Consider the following 27,294-nt stretch of genomic DNA (forward strand, 5'->3'; position numbering starts at 1 on the left):
CAGTCTTTTGCCAAAACTCTGAGCCTTGTTATGAATGCTTCCAAAGTTTCTCCACTCAGCTGCAGACACTTGTGGAATTTGTACCTGTCAATCAGCGTTGTCTTCCTTGGAGCAAAGTGGGCGTCGAACTTGGCAAGGACAGTGGTTAAAGTCTTAGCAGGGTCAGTCCCACTAGCATCTGGTGTAGGGAACTCAAAAGAATTGTAGATATCAAGCAGCTCATCCCCACCTAGATTTAGAAGTAAGGCCACTTTTTCCTCATCGGATCTCTTCTTAAACCCTGCAGCAAGCACATGGTCAAATTTATGTTTGAAGGTCTTCCATGCTTGATCGGAGTTACCTGCGAGGTGTATCTTGCCTGGGGCGCTCAGTGCAGAGACAGCCATCTTCACTTTCACTCCCTGTGTCCTCCAGAGAAATGATATTGCTGGCTCACCAGATTCTTGCACCGCCGCTCCTCGTATCACCAGGGCTGGGCGTCACTCTCTTCAACACATTTCACGAGCTTGGAACACTTCTTTCGCCACTGCGCTGCTGTTATAGGTGTCCGAAGGGATTATGTCACTTTTACCGCTGCCACCATGTTTTAAGCGTAATGGTTATGTGTAGTAGCGTGCATTATATAAGGACAATGATACACGCCCGTGGCCTGTGCTTTGTATTCCGTCTCCGAGCCGTTACACAGCGGATCCTTCGAGAATGTAAACAGTGGGTTACAGAAAACTGGATAATGGTGAGGGGTGACTGAGCCACACAAACAATATGAGTATTGAATATTGTCACAACCCCCCACATGTATATGTGACTTATTTCAGCGACGAGGTATTTCTTGCAACACTGGCTGCAGCGTCGCCACAGCCGCCGCCAGAGGAGGTGACGCGCCTCCATAAACATTATCCCCTATTTTCAAGAGTGAAAAAAAAGTCCTTGAATTGGATTTTCAAAGCTTTTCCATGACTGTTTAAGGTTTGTAGAAAAGATATATGAAGAGATGCTGATGTTTCATAAGGTAGGTAATGAGATACTGGCACGGACCTAAAACGAATCTTAACCGTCCTCCCTTCCTTTCCTCCCCAGTCAAAATACATCTTCCCTTCCTTCCTTCCTCCTCCCCATTCTGTCCTCCCTTCCTTCCTTTCCTCCCCGGTCGAAATACGTCTTCCTTCCCTCCCTCTCCCTTCACTGTCCTCCCTCAAAGAAATTCCTCCCCAGCTCCCATCTCTTCTTCTTGGGTGTTTTATGGGGTTAGTTAGGCTGTGGGGCCGCAGCCTCTAGAGCTCCGAGCTCCCATCTCTCTCCCTCCTCCACCATGGCGCTTGTTTTCCCCCTATTTTCTCCTCTTCCACAGCCTCCACATGCTTCCAGCACTCACCACAGACGGCACGGAGTGGCTTTTCCAACACGGCACTCGTCTCCCTCATCTTGGCGGCATAAACCACGGGTAACGGTAGAAATATGGACTCAGCGGGGTTGGTTTAGGTCCCTGTTTGGTACAGGTGACCCGTTGGAGAGTCAGGCCTTCTCATCGGCACACCCTGTAAAAATAAAACAACAGTATCCATTACAAATCTTCCAATTCCCTATTTCTTGCACAGCACATCTTTTCCAGAAAACCCTTCATGGCTTCTATAATTCTCTCATTTGCTTCATCACTCAGTCCCAGCAGCAGCAGCATCCACTCCCTCTCTGTCCTTGCAATCCTCCCATTCACATCCCTGCAGCCCACCTCACTCAGTGCCACCCTCATCATCTCCATCCTTTCTCTCCGGTACCTCCCACACACCACATGCACGACAGTTTCAACCACACCCCTGTCACACATCTGTCACACTTTGCTGCGGGACTCAGACCACCTGTAATTTCTTGCATTCACATTCATACACTGCGCTCGAGCTTGGAAGAGAAGATCACCACCACCCAGGCTTCCATCATACCAGCTGACACACTGCGGGGCTTCCTTTTCCCTGTACCACTCCATCGCATGCTTCCACCTCCTCAGACCGTCACCTTTCACTGCACTGTCTATCTCTTTCTTCCACTTTCTCACATTCCATTCTAGACCCTCACTATTTCTGTCAATCACCTTCCATTCAAAGAAACGCCTCCCTTCCTCTCTGCTCACCCACCAGACTCGCATACCACTGTCACCAACCATTATCATGCAGTTTTTAATCCATTTGCTCTCATGCACACTCCACAAGTAGACCTTCCGTGCCAATATCGCTTCATCCATTCGTTCCAATCTGACTTTGTATCTAAGGGTAGCCTTCCTAAATCTTTCCCTAAAGGTACTCCACCCCATATCACCCCTCAATGCTTCCACCGCTGCATACCTTGGTGCATTCAAAGCTAACCTACCGATCCTATTTTGCCCTACTTCCAATTTATCCATTTCCAACTCACTCCATGTAATCACCTCCATCCCATACATCACACTCGGCACTGCTACACTCTTCCACACCTCTCTCAGCACATCATACTTACATGCTCTCATTCTTGCCGCACTTCCCAGACGGCCCACCCATTGATTGACTAGGCTAATCTTCTCATTCTTTGTCCTTTCACATCCGCTCGGACTCATCCATACACCCAGGTACTTGTAAGCATCTGTTTGCCCTAGCTCTGTGTCTCCTAGCCTCCAGGTCCTATTTCTCTCATCTTCTGCCCCATTCACAACCATTATCTGACTTTTCTCACTACTATATTTCACTCCAAAATCTCTCCCATACTCATTCACCATATCTAATAGTTCCTGCAGTTCCTCCGCTGACTCACTCATGACTACCACGTCATCTGCATACAGAAGCACACATGCCCTGTCTTCTCCCACTTTTACTCCTGCATTCTTTCTCCTCATCCTGGCTGCCAACTCCTCAGTATACAGACTGAAGAGAGTTGGAGACAGGATGCAGCCCTGCCTAACACCTCTTTCACTCCTCACCCACTCTGTCTCTAATGCTCCTAACCTATACCTGGCTCTCGTATCCACATATATGCTCCTAATGATTCGCACTATCTTATCACTCAAACCTACTTTCTCCAGTACCTTGCACATCACCTCCCTGTTCACTCTATCATACGCTTTCTCAATATCCAGAAACCCAAGATACAACGGACTTCCATTCTTCCTTTTCCTCTCTATCATCTCATTTACCACATACATATTGTCCTCTGCCCTCCTGTCTGTGCGAAAACCATTCTGCTCCTCACCCAGCACTCTCTCTATTTCAATCCACTTACACAGCCTTTCATTCAACACAGCACAGAAAATCTTTCCCACCGTACTCGCCAGGGCTATCGGCCTATAATTCTTCAGTTATTTCTTACTCTTATGTCCTCCCTTGTGTATCAGAGTCACTCTGCATTCGTTCCATTCCCGAGGCACTCTCTCATTCTCCCATACACAGTTGAACAGCTCAGTCATCCTGTCTATCACCACCTCACCTCCATTCTTATACAATTCATACGGGATCTCATCCAGCCCTGCACGAAATAATATTGTATAATCACACTCTGTCCTGCCTGGGGGTTGGGATGGCATGTTCCTCCCTTCTCCCTTGTTGTTTACCTGCAACAATAAACTATCAATCAATCAATCAGAAAATCAGGGCGGGCCGTTGCAAAGGCTGACCCCAAGAACATCAACACAACAACAGAACATGTGTGTGTGTGGCCCCGCCCTGTAAAGCCTCTTCCCTCGACTTTCTCCTGCCCTCCCGACCCTCACATCCTCCTCAGTGCCGATGATGACCTGGTGCTGACGACCTGCCAACACGGGGCTGTGCATGAAGGAAGGAGTAATGGCCTGGGGTGTGTGTGTGTGTCTGGCCGTCAGGGTGAAGGAAGGAGTAATGGCCTGGGGTGTGTGTGTGTGTCTGGCCGTCAGGGTGAAGGAAGGAGTAATGTCCTGGGGTGGGTGTGTGTGTCTGGCCGTCAGGGTGAAGGAAGGAGTAATGGCCTGGGGTGTGTGTGTGTGTCTGGCCGTCAGGGTGAAGGAAGGAGTAATGGCCTGGGGTGTGTGTGTGTGACAGGCCGTCAGGGTGAAGGAAGGAGTAATGGCCTGGGGTGTGTGTGTGTGTCTGGCCGTCAGGGTGAAGGAAGGAGTAATGGCCTGGGGTGGGTGGGTGTGTCTGGCCGTCAGGGTGAAGAAAGGAGTAATGGCCTGGGGTGTGTGTGTGTCTGGCCGTCAGGGTGAAGGAAGGAGTAATGGCCTGGGGTGTGTGTGTGTCTGGCCGTCAGGGTGAAGGAAGGAGTAATGGCCTGGGGTGTGTGTGTGTGTCTGGCCGTCAGGGTGAAGGAAGGAGTAATGGCCTAGGGTGGGTGTGTCTGGCCGTCAGGGTGAAGGAAGGAGTAATGGCCTGGGGTGTGTGTGTGTCTGGCCGTCAGGGTGAAGAAAGGAGTAATGGCCTGGGGTGTGGAGTGTGTGTCTGGCCGTCAGGGTGAAGGAAGGAGTAATGACCTGGGGTGTGTTTGTGTGTCTCGCCCTCAGGGTGAAGGAAGGAGTAATGGCCTGGGGTGTGTGTGTGTCTGGCCGTCAGGGTGAAGGAAGGAGTAATGGCCTGGGGTGTGTGTGTGTGTCTGGCCGTCAGGGTGAAGGAAGGAGTAATGGCCTGGGGTGTGTGTGTGTATGTCTGCCCGACAGGGTGAAGGACGTAGTAATGGCCTGGGTGTGTGTGTGTGTCTGGCCGTCAGGGTGAAGGAATGAGTAATGGCCTGGGGTGTGTGGGTGTACTGTGTCTGGATGTCAGGGTGAAGGAAGGAGTAATGGCCTGGGGTGTGTGTGTCTGGCCGTCAGGGTGAAGGAAGGAGTAATGGCCTGGGGTGGGTGTGTGTGTCTGGCCGTCAGGTGAAGGAGAATGCTAGCTGCTATGTACCGTCGGCTGCTATGTACCACTGCTTTGGCTTATATGTACCATTGTTGGGCTGCTATGTACCGGCTCCTATGTACCACTGCTTTGGCTTATATGTACCATTGTTGGGCTGCTATGTACCGGGTCCTATGTACCAGTGCTTTGGCTTATATGTACCAAACAAGGCTGATATGTACCAGATACCAAGTAGTAAGCTGGCTCTATATGAGATGGAGGTATGTTTGGCAGCGCCATTATCTGCCGAATGAATTGTCTTACAGTGAGTTGATTAATATAGGCATTTTGTAGAGCTAGTCTCTTCACTCTGCGGTACACTGCTTGGGCCCAGTGAAACCAGCAGCCATGAAGGGAAGCCTCGGGAATGCACACTCGCACTGCTGACCATAGTGCTCTTTCAAAATCCAAAACAACTTCACAAACAGATGTTGACGTTAAATCAGTAATTTTTCTTATGACAGCTACATAGTCCTTTTTCTTTCTTCTTGACATTAGGACAAAGCACAATGGAACCTGTTTCATAATTCCATCCTTCTTTATAAAACTGTGCACACTAAAAAGCTGAACAAAAGGGGTACGAACAATTTTAAAAGTTCCGTCCATGTACCAAACTTTAGATTTGGACAGATGCTGCAACTGAATTGGTTTTGCAAATATGAGATGCTGTTGTCCATTTTCAAATAGATCAACTTGAAGAAAGTCCTGTGGAACATGATCTGTGTTTAATACAAAACTAATATCTTCAGGGTGTTTTGGACGTTGTCCTTCCCTGGCGCGATTGGTGCATCTGACTAGAGTGTTTATATTTGGTAAGGGAACATCTGAATTTTCCCAGCTTGAGAGTGCTTTCTTTACTATTTCCCCAGATGATGCAAATGGAAATTCCAAAGCAGACTTTTTAACGAAAGCTCGTGTCGATGCTTTGAGTTCAGCACCAGGATCCTCAGGATGTGTGTGTTGGTGGTGTCCACTTTTGAAGTTCATTGTTCCTATTTGCTGTGAAATTGTTGCATAGCACTTTTTACCACGGTAGCTGCATATCCATGTGACTGAGACAAATGACTCGCTTCCTGGTGTACGTAAAACCCAAAGAATCAGCGAGGAGAGAGCTGCCTTTTCTTGTTCCACCGGAAACAATTTTGTAGGTCACAGGAGTGTCTGCAAGGATCGTTGTTGGTAACGCTTCATCATCTAATGATGTTTCTGCAGCTGGCGTGATGTCATCAATAGGAAGTGTGATGTTGAAGCCATTGGGTGTGTTGTTGATTGTTGCAGGCTGCTCTTCGACTGGGAAGACATTAAAAGGATCATCAGCATCACCTGAAACCAGGGTAAAAAATATGAGCAAATGTATAGTGAGAGGGGGGGATGGAAAGTGAGTGGGACAGGGGAAAGTGAGTGGGGAAAATGAAAATAAGAGGGATGAGGGAAAACATGAGTGGGACAGGAAAGTGAGTAAGTAACAAGGTACATACATAGTAATGCAAAGGGGTACAACTAAACCTAAATGACTACAAATGACTTCAAAATACATAAAGGAATACAGAGGAGAGAGAGAGAGAGAGAGAGAGAGAGAGAGAGAGAGAGAGAGAGAGAGAGAGAGAGAGAGAGAGAGAGAGAGAGAGAGAGAGAGAGAGAGAGAGAGAGAGAGAGAGAGAGAGAGAGAGAGAGAGAGAGAGAGAGAGAGAGAGAGAGAGAGAGAGAGAGAGAGAGAGAGAGAGAGATACAAAGGAAGGCAAACAACAACAGACCTATGAGTCCTCACTACGGCTGTTTGTGTAGAAGAGAGAGAGAGAGGGTCTATGGGCATAAATTAGTACCCCTCCTCTCCCACCCATCCTTATCTAAATGCTCATGCAAAAGAAAGCTAAGGCCCCTAACAAACAGAAAGATAATTGTACCTGAAACTTCCATCCAGTCAGGACAGTCTGGGCAACACCACATGAAAACTTGACCAGCTTTCAATGGTCTGTCTATATTCCGGTACTCAGATTGTGATGTTGCTGTACCACATAAGCAGTGGCGCCACTTGTTGCACCCGTCACAGATAGGGGCTTCCTGGGCGAACACACAATCCACATCCTGAGCAAAGGAAAAGTGCTGATGCCATGGTAGTATAAAAAGGATAACTGGAGTTAGGAAGTAAATACTGAGCAAGTTCACTGGAGTTTCGAAGCAAATAGTGAGCAGATCCACTGGAGGTCCTAAGTTACCCTTTTCGAAGCAAATAATGAGCAGAGCTCTATTTGCTCTATTCTCTATTTGCGTGGTAAACAAATAAACATTATTATTAATTATATTAATAATAATGTTACATAGCTATAATTATGGTACATAGCAGCTGGTGGTACATAGCAGCCAACGGTACATAGAGGCCTGTTACGGTGAAGGAAGGAGTAATGGCCTGGGGTGGGTGTGTGGGTCTGGCCGTCAGGGTGGAGGAAGGAGTAATGGCCTGTGGGGATAAGGCTGGCAGCGGTGAGGTGACGGCAGCGTGGCATGAACCAGCTGGCACCTGTGATGACCTTAAAGCCCTGGAGGAGTGCCAGGCCAGGGTAGAGTCCCTTGATAGAGAGAGAACCAACATTGGCGGCCCTGTTTATGAAGCTGCTGGGCGCTTTTAGTGGCCCATCGAACACTGCGAGGTATTAAAAACATAATTTTACCTATTTTGGAAGCAGATTTGGCTGCTTTTTAATGTGGCAACTCCTTGCAGCCTTGCCTTTGGCTGTAACAACAGGCCACAGAGGGGATACAAAATTTATGAATTACCTGCAAGCCCGCTGAGAAGATAGAGTTGTGCTGACTTTTTTTTTTCGTCTTGGGAGGAAACCCTCTCGTTGGTCAGGTTTGTACCAGACATGCAGTGTGTGTGTCTTGCTGTCATAACTGCCCTCCTGTTGTCCTGATATGGAATTCATTGTGAGAGAGACACAGCTACAAGGACTGGAGCAACCCTTCGCCTCAGGCCCAGACATCCAAGCTGATGAGGGGAGCTGTACGTCGCCCTTATGACCAAAATTATTGGATTTGATCTCCCCCTCAGGGCTCTAGCTGTTATAACAGACTCACAATGGATACTTCAGTCTCATTGGCTGGACGTGTTACAAAATTTTAGATGAACAGAAGGTAGCTTTTGGGTGTGCCTTACCTGCATTGGTAAAACTCTAGAATCACACCCAACCCACTCTAATGACTAACACAATTTTTTAATTGTATTTGCTAAGCATCACTCTGATAACTCTTCATTATTATTACTCATTTCTGAAATTTTAAAATGCTGGGAAATATTACTATTTCAGCGGTGATAGGTTACTATTTGGTCATGTGATAGTATTCAGCGAGAAACTCCTCTAGGCTGGGCTATAAATATATCTTTATTTAATATCCTAATGTATAAGGTTGCACAGCCTTCATTTCTAGGGGTACCAATGTCACTATAATGTACTGAAGACATTTTCCTATAATATTTTCTAAACCTATTTTGATCCTCAAGCAAAATGAAACATGTTTATATGTCCTTAGAATTTTACTGTATTATCTTTTAATCAACAATAAGTATTTCAATTGAATTAAATTCAATGTTATTGTGTTGGAAGTGGCCTCAAGTACACACAGAGGACGTGTGGTCACCCATCTTGTCCACCTTCATGCAGCTCAGCCACCTTGTCTTAGTGTGTTGGCCAAGAATATCAAAGAATGAATCCAGAGCCTCCTCCTCTCCTGCCTCCCTCACTCTCTTGCCTTGTGTTTTATTATTATTCTGTCTTGTCATTCTCTCTTTGGTTTATTTCTTGCCTATTTATTTTTGCATCCTTCCTCTGTTCCTTTTATTATTACCACAGAACCTCCACACCTCACCTCTCCCTGCACTTACAGCACACCTTGGCCTGCACCTCGTCCCTCCCTGCAGGTGCATGGTGCCCAACGGGGTGCTGCACCTCACCTGGGTCAACGCCCGGAGCAGACTGATGAGGGCATCCATCAGTGACTCCCTGGGTGTGGGCACCTTCATCTCCACCCACGCCAGGCTCAGCATTGTTGGTGAGTGCCACGGCTGTCATCCCTCGCAGTACCTCTTGACGGGCAGTAGTCAGGCAGTCTTGTGTAGGATTTGGTAAGACTGTCTTTGGCTCAGTGACTTTCTGAGGATGCACAATGCACATGTTGGTTCATACTCTGTAGAGCAAGGAGAGAAAACTACCTCCTTCCACCTTGTCCTGATTCCTGGGAAGGTCTGCAGCTGTGACATGAACACACTAACAAAATATTACCTACCTACTGGGGTGATTTGGTGTGTGTGTGTGTGTGTGTGTGTGTGTGTGTGTGTAGATCACCTCTTGGTGTGCTGCGCGTTTCTCTCGAGACAGCCAGCCGTTCCCCTGCGGAAGAGCACAGAGCTCGTAGTACTGATCCTTGGGCAGGACTGAGACAACTCACACACAACACACCGCCACAACGAGGTCACAACTCCTTGCCTGACGTCGCGTACTTACTCACTGCTAGGTGAACAGGGGCTACACGTGAAAGAAGATAAACCCAACTTATCTTCACCCGGCCAGGGAATCGAGCCCCGGTCCTTCTGGTTGTGAGCCAGACGCTCTATCCACTGAGTGACCGGGCCATGTGTGTGTGTGTGTGTGTGTGTGTGTGTGTGTGTGTGTGTGTGTGTGTGTGTGTGTGTGTAATTCACCATGGTCTCATCACACAATAGACTCAAGATTGTCCGTCACTACCTTCCCCGAGAGGGCATGAAGCTCATGAGTGACGGATCTCCGCATACAGTTTAGACCCCCCCCCCTCCCTGGGGAGGAAGGGCACAACCCCTGTTAATACCTGATACCCATTCAGTGGTGGGTGTAGAGGTGACTCAGGTTAGAGGAGGCTGCCCATGGTCCCCACTCTGGCCAGGACTTGGCCCTGGAGAGAGCCCTGGAGCTGGTCAGCCAGTCTGTGGGCAGTGCTGAGCCTTACTCCCCCAGCCTCGTGGCTCAAGAGGCAGGAAATGGAGAATTCTGGACTAGTTTCATATACATTAAAAAGTGGTTATTCTACTAAGTATCTCTGTAGTATCTTGTACAGGGAAGGTGTCCTTAGTTTTCAAGGCATTACAATAAAACAAAACCTCAGCTGTTTGCCTTGCAAGGAAGAATGGTTTTGCTGCATGTGATGAACTTGTAAATATTCCCATGAGGAATGTATGGCATGACAAATAGCATTGAATAATTCCCTGCCAAGACTCATGCTTGGTTTCTCTCCTCACAGAAAGAGGATGGTAAAGACACCTTGTGCATGTTACTCTCTCATACTTGTGCCAAGGCCTAACACTGTGTGGCCAACACTCTCAGCAGGGGCTTTGTCTTGTGATGTATGTTGTTCATTTTGTATCTTGTTCTTTGTAGCTGTGTGAACTGCCTTAAAGTGAGTATTTATGCTCATTTTCATGACAAGAAAGTGTTTGTTATGTTGCTGGCTGCCACAGGCTCTATACAATCATGAGATGTTCATCATTCCACAGGAATATTTTATTGGCTTTACATTTTTTACATTATAGTTTGCTGGAATGTTCTCTTCCCTGCCTGGTGCTCAGCCTTCATCATTTCACAGGCTGACTGATTGAGGGACGTAAGTGGGTACTGAATTCGATACTGTTTGCTGATGACACAGTGCTTATTGCAGAAAATGAAAGTGACCCACAAAATTTGGTCAGTGTTTTTGATAATGTCTGTAAAAGGAGAAAGCTGAAAGTAAATGTCAACAAAAGTAAAGTGATGGTTTGTGAGAAGTGAGGCTGTAGATTTTGTATGTCCATATAGAGTGGGAATTGAATGTTTTATTTATCTATTTATTTATTTTTTACAACAAAGGAAACAGCTCAAGGGCACAAAAGAAGGAAACAATAATAAAAAAAAAAAAGCCCGCTCGCTGCTCCTAAAAAAATAATCAAAAGAGGTGGCCGAAAGAGAGGTCAATTTCGGGAGGAGAGGAGTCCTGATACCCTTCTCTTGAAAGAGTTCAACTCGTAGGCAGGAGGAAATACAGATGAAGGAAGATTGTTCCAGAGTTTACCAGCGTGAGGGATGAAAGAGTGAAGATGCTGGTTAACTCTTGCATAAGGGGTTTGGACAGTATAAGGATGAGCATGAGTAGAAAGTCGTGTGCAGCGGGGCTGTGGGAGGGGGGGAGGCATGTAGTTAGCAAGTTCAGAAGAGCAGTCAGCGTGAAAATATCGATAGAAGATATAAAGAGAGGCAACATCGCGACGGAATTTAACCCGTGGGCTTCGGCTATGGGAAAGCCGAGATGTGGCTGAGAAACGGCACCATTACACTGCATTTTGAGACTAAGAAAAGAGCATGGAACATACATCAGAGTACTCCTCTCATAACCATGAAGCCGTTAAAAATATTTATTTATACTCAAACTCCATTCTTTTTGGGTGGTGTTTGTTACAAAATAAACAGTCTCGTGATGCATGACATCTAGCCGAGAGTCGCTTGTTGTCTACTTTAGATAATTTGACAACTGATTACTCTATGGATAGCTAATTCAGTCTGCCATGACATTACAGCACCACCTATGACAAATAAGCCCACCTCAAGATCACTCACCCACCACAATGACCCAGGGCATGCATGGTGGGTTGCTCTATGCCGCCACCGCCTACAATTAGCTCGAATTAGGTGTTTTGAGCCGAGCCCCATACGGGGTCCACCATTTCAGCGGACCGACTCGCAAGAGCCCAAAAATGGGTCCACCGACGCTGCTGGGTTAAGAGGTAGAAGACTATCAGTAGGAGGAGGATAGCTGATGAGACGAAGAGCCTTAGACTCCACTCTGTCCAGAAGAGCTGTGTGAGTGGAGCCCTCCCACACGTGAAATGCATACTCCATACGAGGGCGGACAAGGCCCCTGTATATGGATAGCAACTGTGCAGGGGAGAAGAACTGGCAGAGACGATACAGAACGCCCAACCTCGAGGAAGCTGATTTAGCGAGAGAGGAGATGTGAAGTTTCCAGTTGAGATTTTGAGTTAAGGATAGACCGAGGATGTTTGGTGTTGAAGACGGTGACAGCTGAGTGTTATCGAGGAATAGGGGATAGGTGTTTGGAAGATTGTGTCGAGTTGATAGGTGGAGAAATTGAGTTTTTGAGGCATTGACGGACACAAGGTTCCTTCTGCCTCAATCGGAAATGATAGCAAGGTCTGAGGTTAATTATTCTGCAGCCTCCAGTCTGGAGTCGTGTACTTCCTGTTGAGAGGGTCTTCTATTGAAAGAAGTTGAATAATGCAGAGTGGAGTCGTCAGCGTATGAGTGGACAGGACAGTTTGTTATAGAAAAATCATTGATGAACAACAGGAAGAGAGTGGGTGATAGGACAGAGCCCTGTGGAACGCCACTGTTGATAGGTTTAGGGGAAGAGCAGTGACCGTCTACCACCGCAAAGATAGAACGGCCGGAGAGGAAACTGGAGATAAAGGAACAGAGAGAGGGATAGAATCCGAAAGAGGGCAGTTTAGAAAGCAAATACTGGTGCCAAACTCTATCGAAGGCTTTCAATATGTCAAGCGCAACAGAGAAAGTTTCACCGAAATGGCTAAGAGAGGATGACCAAGAGTCAGTTAAGAGAGCAAGAAGATCGCCAGTAGAACGCCCCTTGCGGAATCCATACTGGCGATCAGATAGAAGGTTAGAAGTGGAAAGGTGCTTTTGAATCTTCCAAGGATTGATTCAAAAGCTTTAGATAGACATGAAAGTAAAGCTATTGGGCGGTAGTTTGAGGGATTAGAGCGGTCACCCTTCTTAGGCACAAGCTGTACAAAGGCATACTTCCAGCAGGAAGGAAAGGTAGATGTTGAGAGGCAGAGACGAAAGAGTTTGACCAGGCAGGGTGTCAGCATGGAAGCACAGTTTTTAAGGACAATAGGAGGCACTCCATCAGGTCGATAAGCCTTCTGAGAGTTGAAGCCAGAGAAGGCATAGAAAACATCACTTGGAAGAATCTTAATAACAGGCATAAAGGAGTCAGAGGGGGGATGAGTTGGAGGAATATGCCCAGAATCATCCAGGGAGGAGTTCTTACAGAAAGTTTGAGCAAAGATGTGAAGAAAAAAAATGCAAAATAATTTTGAATGGTGAAAAAATGGAGGAGGTCAATGAGTTTAAGTACCTTGGATCATTTGTGTGTAAGCATGGAGGGAGAGATAAGAGAAAGAGCATTGCAAGGAAGAAGGGTGGTAGGGTCTTTGGGACGAATCATGAATGGTAGAAGTGTGAGCATGGAGGTAAAGAGGGATTTGAGAAATACAATAATAGTACCAACCCTTACATATGAAACGTGGGTCTGGAATGAAAGTCTAGAGTGCAGGCAGTGGAAATGAGTTACCTGAGGAGTGCTTGTGGTGTGAGTAGAATGGATGGAATGAGTAATGAAAGTGTGTTTTGGAATGTGTCACAGGGGTGAAGGGAAGAAGTGTGGAGTGGTGGAAGAAGTGAAGCGACAGACCTTAAAGTGGTTTGGCCACATAGAGCGAATGGAGGAGAGTAAGATGACCAGAAGGGTGTATGTGAGTGAGATAGAGGGAGGGAATGCTAGAGGACGACCTCCAGTGAAATGGAGGCATAGGGTGCTAGAGTACATTAGGGAGAGGGGGGAAAAATCTTTGAGAAACTTTGAGCAGGCAAGGAGGGAGTGTCTGGATAGAGAAAGATGGAAGCTCTTCTGCCGTGGCCATCCCCTGCTGGGAGCTCCTAGGAGCAGGTGTCCATGAAATGATGATGATGATGATGATGATGATGATGACTGATCTTCCTGTTATTTATGTCATGTAAATTGTTGTGGTCACCTGGAACATAAAACTGTTGCTGCTCTTCATTATGTAAATGCCTAGATAGTCTACAAATGTATACTTTTTGCATTGCATTTCATCATTGTGAGTTATCCGTTTCCCTTCTGAGGCAGTCACCAAAGGCCATACAAACACTGTAATGAAGGTTTGGGCAGAACCATTGGACTGCCCCAGCCTGCCTCCTGTCTTGCAGGAGTTTCATTTGTCTTCATCACTTGTGCCGGGCCACCTACAGCACAGTGGGCTGGGGCAGACAGGTTTTGTTCAGTCCACACCTCAGCAGTAATGTTCTTGTGTATATATATATATATATATATATATATATATATATATATATATATATATATATATATATATATATATATATATATATATATATATATATATATATATATATATATATATATATATATATATATATATATATATATATATATATATTATATAAAGACTGGCCTCTAACAATACATACATCAACATATGTAACTGCAACTAATAGGCTATTAATAAATGTTTCAAATATATATATATATATATATATATATATATATATATATATATATATATATATATATATATATATATATATATATATATATATATATATATATATATATATATTTTTATTTATTTTTTACAGCAAAGGAGACAGCTCATAGGCACAAAAAGTAAACATTAATAAAAAAAAAAGCCCGCTACTGCTGCTCCTAAAAAGAATCCAAAGAGGTGGCTATATATATATATATATATATATATATATATATATATATATATATATATATATATATATATATATATATATATATATATATATATATATATATATATATATATATATATATATATATATATATATATATATATATATATATATATATATAGAAAGATCATAAATTATGAAGCATGACTAAATGCATCTTTTATGAAATAGCATATACATATTTATTCTTTTTTTTTTCATATGATGTTTCTCTGTTTCGTCTTGGACATTAGAAGTGGCAACAGACAGTATTAAAAAATATTACGTAGTTTTCATATTTCTTTATGAGTGTGAGTGTTTCAGTTTGGTGTCAGTGTTGGGCAATGCTCTCTGTGTGCATCCCCACACACACAGCCTCGCTCTCTCCCCCACCACTGCCAGAGTTTGATGAGAAGCCTCAGGACGTGACGGTCATGGAGGGGGAGCGCACTGGGTTCCCGTGTGCCCTGGACACCATGCCGGCGCCCTCCATCAAGGGGTTCAGGAACAGTCACCCGCTGAAGCCAGACTCACGAATGACACGCCTTCCATCTGGTGGGTGTCTTCAGGGAGAGGGAAGGGCTGAGAGGAAAGGTTCAGGCAGACTGTTCTGCCCTGACCCATGGAAAATAGCTTTAAGGAAGAAATTGACGATTAACTTAGGGCATTTTCAATCATTCATTAGTGTTCATCATTGTGTGAGTCATGCTGTGTGACCTGAGCTTCAATCACATACTTAAGATACTTGTAGCTCCAGCATTGAAGTTGCTTGCCTCTCCAGGTGCCTTAGAAATAGAGAATGTAGCCATGCCGGGGAGTATTGCTGCCAAGCCAACAAGAGCAAGGTGTCCCAGCAAGCCACACTCACAGTCAAGGAAGCCTACGCCCTGCGGGACCCCCAGCGGCCCGTGCTCACTGCTCAGCCAAAGTCCACGATAGGCAAGGTGGGGGACAAGATCACCGTGGACTGTGCGGCCAACGGCTACCCGGAGCCAGCCATGGTGTGGCTCAAGGACGGCGCCACCATCCACATGGCGTAAGGACCTGCAAAGCGTTCCGTTGATGATGAAAGGGAATTTGGGAGATGACTGAGAGGGTCATTTTGATGTGTCTTGAGAGCTTGGATAACAGTGACTGAGGGAGAGGTTTCAGAATCAAATAAATATATACCCATTCCTTTTTTTTTTAGTTTGTGTGTGTGTTGCAGTTATTGCTGTATATGAGGTAAGTGTTGCAGCAGGCTTATTGTAATGGACTGCTTTTGTTGGTATTTTTTTTCCCTCGAGCTGCTTCCTCTACTGTGAAAAAAAAGTGACAAACAGCAATTAGATACAAAACTCACTTGCTTACCGTACCTTTCTGTCTTTCCTCAGGGACCTGGACACACTGTTCTGCGGCACCACCAGCAGCAGCCTGCACATCCATGGCCTGCAGGAGGAGGACGAGGGGACGTACAGGTGCCGGGCGGAGAACAGGGACCTGGACACACTGTTCTGCGGCACCACCACCAGCAGCCTGCACATCCATGGCCTGCAGGAGGAGGACAAGGGGACGTACATGTGCTGGGCGGAGAACAGGGAGGATTCGCTCGACGCCGTGGCCCACATACAGGTCCAAGGTGAGACAAAACTATGACATATAAATTTTTTTACAGTAATGAAAGAGTTCAAAGGCAAAACAACGAAAATAATAAAGCACTGCTCCTATAAAGAAAAACATGAGAGGTCAATATCAGGTGTAGAGGTCATAGGCAGGAGGAAATACAGACACATGATGGCTGTTCCAGAGTTTACCAAAAATTAACGTACGGTACAGTACATGCCCAAACATAACTCATCAGTCGAGTTAGATTAACTTAAGAGTTGTAAATGCAGACTAACATAAGGAGAAGAAAAAAAGTATGATTCAAAATTCACGATGATCTTGTGGCACCCCTAGACACTGTCCGCGGCACCAAGTTTGAGAACCTTTGGAATCTAGACCCTTCGAGCTCTCACATTAACTATTTCCAAAGGTCGAGAATTAGATTAATCTGGTTTTCATGAGTGTTTTTTTTCACGTTCACGGTAAAGACGAAGGGTCAAACTAAAACCAGGGTCATTAAACTACCCTGGAAATGCCCCAAACCCCTACGAAAGCCTTGTCAAATGTGTCTGCATGGGCGGCGAAAGGTTCAAGAATATGGTCGTCACTGAGACACTTTAAATCACCGCTCCTCGGCTGCACGTGTCGGGAATTTGGCAATGACCCGCCTCACCACTTGGCAAGCCCCGCGCTCTTTGCATGCATGACAGCCGTTGTGTGTGTGTGTGTGTGTGTGTGTGTGTTTGTTTGTGTTATTACTGCACATATTTGTACAGCGCCTCTCGCCTCTCGCCTGCCCAGTCTATTGCTTTCACAAAAATGCCTTCTCGGAATGACGGATGAAGCTCGCGGAAATGCCATAAGCTGCCCCTGATGTAAGACCGACAATTCTTCACACGCGCGCCCACACACACACACACACACACACACACACACACACACAAAAGAAAATAAATAAATAAATAAATAAATAAATAAATAAAGATAGATATAGATAGATAGATACATAGAAAGAAAAATTATTAAAGAGACACATGGCTTGATAGAAACACTCACACACACACACACACACACACACACACACACACACACACACACACACACAAAAGAAAAATAAATAAATAAATAAATAAATAAATAAATAAAGATAGATATAGATAGATAGATACATAGAAAGAAAAATTATTAAAGAGACACATGGCTTGATAGAAACACACACACACACACACACACACACACACACACACACACACACACACACACACACACACACACACACACACACACACACACACACACACACACACACACACACACACACACACACACACACACACACACACACACACACACACACACACACACACACACACACACACACACACACACACACACACACACACACACACACACACACACACACACACACACACACACACACACACACACACACACACACACACACACACACACACACACACACACACACACACACACACACACACACACACACACACACACACACACACACACACACACACACACACACACACACACACACACACACACACACACACACACACACACACACACACACACACACACACACACACACACACACACACACACACACACACACACACACACACACACACACACACACACACACACACACACACACACACACACACACACACACACACACACACACACACACACACACACACACACACACACACACACACACACACACACACACACACACACACACACACACACACACACACACACACACACACACACACACACACACACACACACACACACACACACACACACACACACACACACACACACACACACACACACACACACACACACACACACACACACACACACACACACACACACACACACACACACACACACACACACACACACACACACACACACACACACCTTAAAAACTGTGCGTCCGTACTGTCACCCTGCCTGGTCAAAGTCTTTCGCCTCTGACTGTCAACATCTACCTTTCCTTTCTGCTGGAAGTATGCCTTCATACAGCCTGTGCCTAAGAAGGGTGATCGTTCCAATCCTTTAAACTGCCGCCCTATAGCTTTACTTTCTTGAATATCTTAAGCTTTTGAATCAATCCTTAACCGGAAGATTCAAAAGCACCTTTCCACTTCTGACCTTCTATCTGATCGCCAGTATGGGTTCCACAAGAGGCGTTCTACTGGTGATCTCCTTGCCTTCTTGACTGACTCTTGGTCATCCTCTCTTAGCCGTTTTGGTGAAACCTTCGCTATTGCGCTGGACATATCAAAAGCTTTTGATTGGGTCTGGCACAAACCTACATTCACATGTACATTATAATGTACATGTTACATCGCTCGGTTCCCTAGAAGTCGCGACCTAGCGACTCGCCCCACCTTTGCAAATTTCAGTACCTACCCATGTTACAGTCGCCCAAAGTGTACTAGCTAAGCGTGATCTTATTACAGTTGCTTTAAAGATTATCACAGAAGTCAGAGCCCTCCTAACGATACAACATAGGGAAATGCCAATGATAATAATCATGGAAGTAACAAGAAATGGGTAATGTACATACAGGTTGAGGTAAATATGGCTAGAGTCGTGGATGTAGAAGTTGAGCACTATTCCGAGAAAACAAAATAATAGCTCAAAAATTTTTTTACATGATACATCCTAGTAAAATTTAATTGACTAAACTGTCATTAGGATACATGGTAATGGAGCTATTTGGAATAGTAAAAAGAAAAAGGAACAATCCTTGAAGAAGATCTGCTACACACTGGGCCTTCGAGTTACACCTTGACACAAAACTGTCGTAGAGAAACACTCATCCGTTGCGTGACAACTAATTGCCAGTGTCGTTACCCTCGGCACGCCGTTGAGACGGGTGGGGTTTACAACAATAGATAAGGTTGTGTGAAAAGAGATAATGTTATCCGTAGAGTCTCCTAATAGTTACAATGTGATAACAAGGACAAGTCTGGAGAACCTTAGTAGCAATCACTGTTGTAATAAATCTCACTGAAATATATAATTCCAGCATAAGTGAGTAAAGTAATTCCAGCATTAATAAACATCAAATGAAAAATACAAATTTCCACCTATCACTCGATCGTAACGAACGTGGATGACTGACATCTGTGACGCCAAAAATAATTCCCGTAACGGGTAACAGTGGTATGTCAAGCAAAGGGTAAGTAAGACTTGTCTGCATACTTCCAAACCTTACAGATATTCACATGCTTGTTACAATAAAAGTTAGGGGCAGCATCTGCTCAACTTTAGTTAAGTCTGTCATTGCAGAGATAAGTATGTTTTTAGCAGAAGCACATGAGGTTCAAGGTTAAAGTGTACCTATCCCTATGTTAGTCTACCCCCTCGGTTATTACGGCTCCAATTAAATTAAGAAGACTGACTGCCTTGCATCAACTCAGCAACAAAAGAGAATAGTGGGTTAGAGTGAAAAGTATTACTCAAGCACTCCCCTTCTCGCATGAAAAAAAGATGCAGGGAAAAGCTCAGGAACCAAACACAAATTAGTAAATGTTGGTTATAGTCGTGTGGTGGAAAGATACACAAAGCAGCGTCAGGATGAATCTCAAGCCGGCGCTAGTCTTTGGAGACGATCACTATGCACCATTCTGTGCAAAAAAAAAAAAAGATCGTAAAGCTCTAATTTCCATCCACCCATATATCTGACTATTTCTGCCTAAAAGAACCGTAATAGTATACCACATAGTAAGTGAAAGTTTAGTTGATGTTTCCGTAGAGTTTTTGGTATAGTCGTTTTTACACACACACACACACACACACACACACACACACACACACACACACACACACACACACACACACACGTACCGGGAAGTTTGTAAGAGGCCATCCGGAAAGAGGAAACGTCAATGGAAGTGCAGGAAGAGGAGAGAAGAGGAGGAGGAGGAGGAGGAGGAGGAGGAGGAGGAAGTATGAAGAAGGAGATGGAGCATGAAGATGTGCTAAGGAGGTTGTGCAGAAAGGAAGCTTGTGATGGCGGAGACGTTCTGGGAGAGGAAAAGGAATGGAAAACTCAAGGAAAAGGAATGGAAAACTCGAGGAAAAGGGATGGAAAATTCAAGGAAAATGAATGGAAAACTCAAGGAAAAGGAATGGAAAACTCAAAGAAAAGGGATGGAAAACTCAAGGAAAAGGAATGGAAAACTCAAGGAAAAGGAATGGAAAACTCAAGGAAAAGGAATGGAAAACTCAAGGAAAAGGAATGGAAAACTCAAGGAAAAGGAATGGAAAACTCAAGGAAAAGGAATGGAAAACTCAAAGAAAAGGGATGGAAAACTCAAGGAAAAGGAATGGAAAACTCAAGGAAAAGGAATGGAAAACTCAAGGAAAAGGAATGGAAAACTCAAAGAAAAGGAATGGATAACTAACGTGAAAATAACCAGTAATAACAATGATAATCAGGAAGGTATCACGCCAAGGGGAGAGTAGAATGTTAGCGGAAATTCCTATGTGAATGATGTAAGGATGACTTCAGTTTTTTTTCAATGGAGTCTAATACCTTTTCTGTTTTTCTCCCTCTATTTTCATGGCCCTCTACTTTACCTGTTCTCCATCCTCTCACATTTATACAACCAATGCTCATACAATTCATACATTTCACTGCCTGGCTCTCTCTCCTCTCCCTCCCTTTATCTCATCTCCATCTTTATATCATACTCGTTTGGAGCGCGAGAGAGATATATTGTGAATGTCTGTTTATTCATTCTAGTTTCCCTTTTCATTTTTCGCTTCCTAAATGTCGATTTCTGAGCCGCTCTTCTTTTGTTTGTTTCCTTCCTGCAGGAGCAGTGTCGTGCACGTTATATATTTGTTCTTTATTCATGTTTTAGTCAACGGCACGGAAAGACACTTCACATCTTGACTCGCATATTATATTCCCTTTATTATTATCATTTTGAACTAAGGGATTTGACTCTTTCTTTTTAACCCTAGAACACTAACCTTAGAAAAAGTCACACCACTACTAACCATGGGTACATCATACCCGATTTTGAAAAAAAAAAAAATAAATAAATATAAAGTTTTAATGGAATAAAGTTACATGAAGGGACTTCAAACTTTGTATCTTGACTTAACATTAAGAAGAACTGAAAAACGTATTGTTTTGGTATGAAAATCAGGTACTGAAAAATGTTACTAAAAATAGGAAAAATGTTCAAAAATTTCAAAAAAAAAAGTTTCATAAAAAAAATTATCGTCCGATGGCTTCCAAACTTCTTGTATGGCCTCCCAGGTCCTGTGATCCACTGCACAGGTGATCACTAAAAAAGTACGTAAACAATATCATAGGGACATGTACAACACCCTGTATCACCAACCATGGGTATGCCGCACCCGAATGTAGGCCTACAACAAAGGTGAGCAGAGAGAGCGAGACAACGTGACCTTCCCCTACACTGTCAAGCGGGCACATGAAGCTGCTGAGGAGGTGGGTACCCTCAGAGCACCGGAACCATACACAATGGCAATGACGTCATTCGCTTCGGGTACCTCATACCTATGGTTAGCGTTCTAGGGTTAAATGTCACCTTGAGCTTGTGGGAATGAAGGGGGGGAGAGAGGGAGGAGAAGGGTGCGTTTGTGTGTATGGGTGTGTGAGTGAGTGAGTGAGAGAGACATAGAAAGAGAAAGAGCGACAATGAGCGTTAGTGTGTGTGTGTGTATATATGAGTGAGTGTGTGTGTGTGGGGGCGGGGCTAGTATATGTTTGCGTGTGCGTGTGTGTGTATGTGCTTGCTTTTCATCACTCTCCCCCCCGATCATTATTCCGCACACTCGCGTCTTCCATTGGCTGATAATATTATGTTTCTGCGCTCGAGCTAAATCGCGTTATTTCGATGCCGTGAGACGTGAGGCAAATTCTTCTTGTTAATTTTATTTCCCGCGCGGAGGGAACTGTAATGGACTAATTATCTCCTGCACTGAGAGAGAGAGAGAGAGAGAGAGAGAGAGAGAGAGAGAGAGAGAGAGAGAGAGAGAGAGAGAGAGAGAGAGAGAGAGAGAGAGAGAGAGAGAGAGAGAGAGAGAGAGAGAGAGTGAGAGAGATAGAGAGAGAGAGAGAGAGAGAGAGAGAGAGAGAGAGAGAGAGAGAGAGAGAGAGAGAGAGAGAGAGAGAGAGAGAGAGAGAGAGAGAGAGAGAGAGAGAGAGAGAGAGAGAGAGAGAGAGAGAGAGAGAGAGAGAGAGAGAGAGAGAGAGAGAGAGAGAGAGAGAGAGAGAGAGAGAGAGAGAGAGAGAGAGAGAGAGAGAGAGAGAGAGAGAGAGAGAGAGAGAGAGAGAGAGAGAGAGAGAGAGAGAGAGAGAGAGAGAGAGAGAGAGAGAGAGAGAGAGAGAGAGAGAGAGAGAGAGAGAGAGAGAGAGAGAGAGAGAGAGAGAGAGAGAGAGAGAGAGAGAGAGAGAGAGAGAGAGAGGTGTGTGTGTGTGTGTGTGTGTGTGTGTGTGTGTGTGTGTGTGTGTGTGTGTGTGTGTGTGTGTGTGTGTGTGTGTGTGTGTGTGTGTGTGTGTGTGTGTGTGTGTGTGTGTGTGTGTGTGTGTGTGTGTGTGTGTGTGTGTGTGTGTGTGTGTGTGTGTGTCTGTCTGTTTGTCTGTCTGTCTGTCTATCCATTTATCTATCAATCTGTCTGTCTTTCTGTGTGTGTGTGTGTTTTGTTTTTTGTTTTGCCTGTGTGTCTGTGTCTGTTTTGTGTGTCTGCTTGCCTTTCTGTTTGTCTGTCTGTCTCTGTATTCTTTCCCTTTTTTCTTTCTTTCTTTTTTAGGTTGTTGGGAGGGGGGGGGGGTTCTCGAGTGAGTGCGTGCGTACATGCGTGTGTGTCTGTGTTGAGGTCTCGTCGCCACGTCATAAATGCTGCAGCAGTGCATACATTCAATGCTCGACACACTCGCGGGGAATGTTTATGAAATACATTATGAAGACGGCAGCGGTGGCGGAGGAGGAGGAGGAGGCAGGAGTGCGCCGCGCCGCTACTCATTACCGAGGCCTGGGCGCTCCTAACTCCCAGCTGAGGCGCGCAGTTACCGAGCTCCGCGTACTATTAGAGGCTATAATCTCGCTGCCAGTTGGTTGTTCGTGCTTGGGTAGAATAGTAACGGCTCTGTGCTTATTTTGAAATGGAAAAACTATCAATATTAAGTTTTTATGTCTCGAAGCATTCCATATTATTTTCTTGCACTTCATAATTTCCCTGTTATCTTCCACGCACTATGAGAGGCCTCAATCTCGCTGGCAGTTGATTGTTTACGTTTGGGTACGGTAATAACGCCACTATGTTTATTTTCAAGGGGTAAGGCTATCGATATTCCGGTTTTTATCTCTTGAAATCATTTAGTGTTCTTTTCTTACACGGCACAAACTCGCTGCCAGTTGATTGTTTACGTTTGTGTACAGTAATAACGCCACTATGCTTATTTTCAAAGGGGTAAGACTATCAATATTCACTTTTTATCTCTTGAAATTATTCCGTATTCTTTTTTTGCTTACATAACATTTTTCTTTCTTTCACAAGCCCATTCACAGACATCATTCATAGACAACCTGTTGCTCTCACCCTTCCGTAGACAAAGCGGACATATTTTGCTCTTAGACAGTCCATACTTCCCCATTTTTAGATAACCTTATGCTCTCACCTTCCTTTAGCCAGAGAGGACGTATATATGCTTACCACTTACTCATTCAGAGACAACCTTTCGCAGTTTTCACAGACAACCTTATGCTCTCACCTTTCTATAGACAATGCGGACTTATTTTGCTCTTAGACAGTCCATACTTCCCCATGCGTAGATAACCTTATGCTCTCACCTTCCTTTAGCCAGAGAGGACGTATATATGCTTACCACATACCCATTCAGTGACACCCTTTCTCAGTATTCCCAGACAACCTTAACCTCTCACCTCCCTATAGGCAGAGAGGACGTAAATATGCTGTTCTTTCACGGTTCACACTTACCCATTTAGAGACAGCCTTTCGCAACATTCCCAAACAACCTTATGCTCCAACTCTCCTATAGGCAGAGTGAACCAGCGCGGTCAATAGTGTATGAGTGGTGGGTGTCAAGTGTCAAACCAGCGCTTCGCCTCTTCTCGCCTCTCGTGTCTGCCCCTCTCCCGCCCGACCCTCCAGCCTGGACCCGCAGTTCATTGATGCGCTGAATACATCTCTTTCTAAAAACTGCGTGATATGTATGTGAGTCATTCCATTCCGTCCTCATTTTCCACGGCGGAACTTCAACGGCCGCCATTACAGTCTCAGACAAGGAAGTAAAAGGAATTCCGAATATGATTTTTTGACGTGTGTACCGAGACACACACACACACACACACACACACACACACACACACACACACACACACACACACACACACACACACACACACACACACACACACACACACACACACACACACACACACACACACACTCCGGTTTACACTTGTGGAGATTTACCTTACCGCGATTAAACTGAACACACACACACACACACACACACACACACACACAAACAGACACACAGACACACACACACACACACACACTCCGGTTAACACTTGTAGAGATTTTCCTTACCGCGATTAAAGTGAACACACACATACACAGACACACACACAGACACACAGACACATTTTTTTTTTTTACGTCGTTGCCTGTTGCGCCGGTAGGCATCTTCCTGGTGGGGCCTGATGGTCGGCCCAAGGCTTCTTCCAGGTGGGGCTTGATGGTCGGCCCAACCCGTTCTGGCGCAGGCGAGTGTTTATAGTGGTGCCATCCTGCATTGGCTCATGCTGCCCCCCGGAACTCGTTCTTGATTCGCTTGGACGGCTTCCTCTAGAGTCCGGGTTGATGAGTGGTCTTCAGGACAGCATGTGGGTAGTTTTAAGCCACTCGGCGGTGACTGAAAAATCCGAGTGGTAGCGTGAGGATTCGAACCTGCGTCGTCCATCACGGTGAATGTGGTCCCAGTACGCTACCAGTTCGGCCACCGCCTACACACACACTCCGGTTTTCACTTGTGGAGATTTACCTTACCGCGATTAAACTGAACACACACACACACACACACACACACACACACACACACACACACACACACACACACACACACACACACAGTGGAGCTAATCTTTTCCTTCTCTTTTCATTATCTCTCTCTTCGTACAAATTAGTGTATGTATAATAACTACAACTACCTAACTATAAATACAACCAACCCTTTACCTAATAATAACTTAACCAAATGACAAGTATAAATTTCCTGTCTGTTCTTGCCTAACCTGACAAACCATCATCTAATAGACGTACATCGTCTCCTTTCATTATTCTAAAACCACTTTCCTTAACCAAATGACTAATATAAATTTCCTGTCTTTTCTTGCCAAACCTGACAAACCCACATAATATACTACATCATCTTCTCCTTTCACTATCCTAAAATTACTTTCCTTAACCAAATTACAAGAATACATTTTGTCTTTTCTTGCTAAATCTGACAATCTTAATACATCTAACATACATCGTTTTATCCTTTCATTATCCTAAAAACGCTTTCCTCGACCCCCGTGTCATCAGCGAGGGTAAAACGCCGCGGTGTCCCGAAAGCCGAACACAAATTGCAGATTCCGCGGAACTGCCGTCGGTCACTGCCATTACGAAGAAGCCTTCAGTGTGAGAGGATTTGCCCCCAATCACTTGTCTGGCACATACGTATAATGCAACACACACACACACTCACACACACACACACACACACACACACACACACACACACACACACACACACACACACACACACACACACACACGTTTTTATGTTATTTTCATCTATCTTCAACATTTCGGCGCCAAAACACACACACATTTGATAAGGCTTTCGTAGAGGTTATGTTGCAGGTATCTCCATTGGTAGTTTAATGAGCCTTGTGACAGTTTAACAAGGATGTGAGAGTGCTGCAGCTTCCACGTGTGCAGGCAGGTAGCGAATGGCAGGTGGATGGGGAAGGCGGATGTGGCGTGAGTACATCTCTTCTCTGCCTTCCGGATGACTGCCTGGCTCGTGCGACCTCCCAACTCTCGCGTTTTACCAATAAATTTTAGGGTTACAGGATTCTCTCTCTCTCTCTCTCTCTCTCTCTCTCTCTCTCTCTCTCTCTCTCTCTCTCTCTCTCTCTCTCTCTCTCTCTCTCTCTGTACCGTTCTCACGAGATGTCGCCACTTACATCCATAATCCTCTCCTACGGTATCTAATCCTCCCTCGCTCCTCACTTCCCTTCCCTTCCTCTTCATCCTTTCCTCTCCTCCTCATATCGTCCTCTCTTCCTCCTCTCCTCTTATCCTTACTTCATTTGTTGTTTATTATATCCTTCCTTACTTTCCTTTCCTTTCCTTTTCTCTCGTTTCTACTCTTTCCTTTCCTCTACTTTCCTTTCCTTTCCTCCTCTTATCTTCCTTTCTTCCTCTTTCTCTCATCTTCTCCTTACTTCATTTACTGTTTATTATATAGTTCATTTTCTTCTTCTTTTCCTTTTCTCTCGTTTCTACTCCTGCCTTCCTCTACTTTCCTTTCTTTTCCTTTCCTTCTCCTTTGTTTTCCTTTGTTTTCTTTTCCTCTTTCTCTTCTTCCTCTCTTTATTGTCTTCTATGTCTTTCCTCCTTCATTTCATTTCCTATTCGGTTTCTCCTTCTCGTCTCTCTTCCTTTTCTATTTCTTTTTAATCATTTATTCCGCATGCCTCACTTCCCTTCCTCCTTTCCTCTCCTCTTTCCCTCATGTTCTCTTCTTCTGTTTGCTTGTTTTTTTTATTATTTCCTTACTCTCCTTTCTTCTTCTTCCCTTTCTTCTTCTTCTTTTATTTTGTTTTATTTCCTTTTATTTTATCTCCTTTAATCTTCGTTTCCTCTCCTCTCCTTTTGTTTTCTTTCCCTTCCTTTTCTTCTCTTTATCTTCCTTTTCTTATTTCCTTTCCTTTCCCTTCCTTTTCTTCTCTTTTATTTCGTTTTCTCTCCTTTTTCTTTCTCTTCTTTCTGTTTTTTTTCCTTTCCTTTCCCTTCCTTTTCCTCTCCTTCATTCGTTTCCTCTCCTTTTCTTTCTCCTCCTTCTCTTATTTCCTTTCTTTTCCTTCTCTTCCACTACGTTTCCTCTCCTTTCCTTTCTTTTACTTCTTTACGTGCCTTTC

General features: G+C 44.7%; 1 protein-coding gene across 2 annotated transcripts; it reads left to right on the forward strand.

The window, feature by feature from the left end:
• Positions 1-14,781: 14,781 nt before the first annotated feature.
• Positions 14,782-16,021, forward strand: LOC126993734 (uncharacterized). Of its 2 annotated transcripts, XR_007748213.1 has the most exons (3): positions 14,782-15,013; positions 15,240-15,494; positions 15,934-16,021. XR_007748213.1 is itself a non-coding variant. In XM_050852909.1 (2 exons), exons 1-2 carry the CDS (start codon positions 14,803-14,805, stop codon positions 15,395-15,397), a joined length of 369 nt encoding a protein of 122 aa, XP_050708866.1. In that variant the 5' UTR covers positions 14,782-14,802; the 3' UTR covers positions 15,398-15,741. The 2 variants fall into 2 exon arrangements, 1 of the variants encoding a protein (XP_050708866.1); XM_050852909.1 differs by lacking the exon at positions 15,934-16,021 and having other exon boundaries at positions 15,240-15,741.
• The last annotated feature ends 11,273 nt before the right edge of the window (positions 16,022-27,294 follow it).

Source organism: Eriocheir sinensis, unplaced genomic scaffold, assembly GCF_024679095.1.
Source record: "Eriocheir sinensis breed Jianghai 21 unplaced genomic scaffold, ASM2467909v1 Scaffold662, whole genome shotgun sequence".
In the NCBI taxonomy this organism is placed as follows: Eukaryota; Metazoa; Arthropoda; class Malacostraca; order Decapoda; family Varunidae; genus Eriocheir; species Eriocheir sinensis.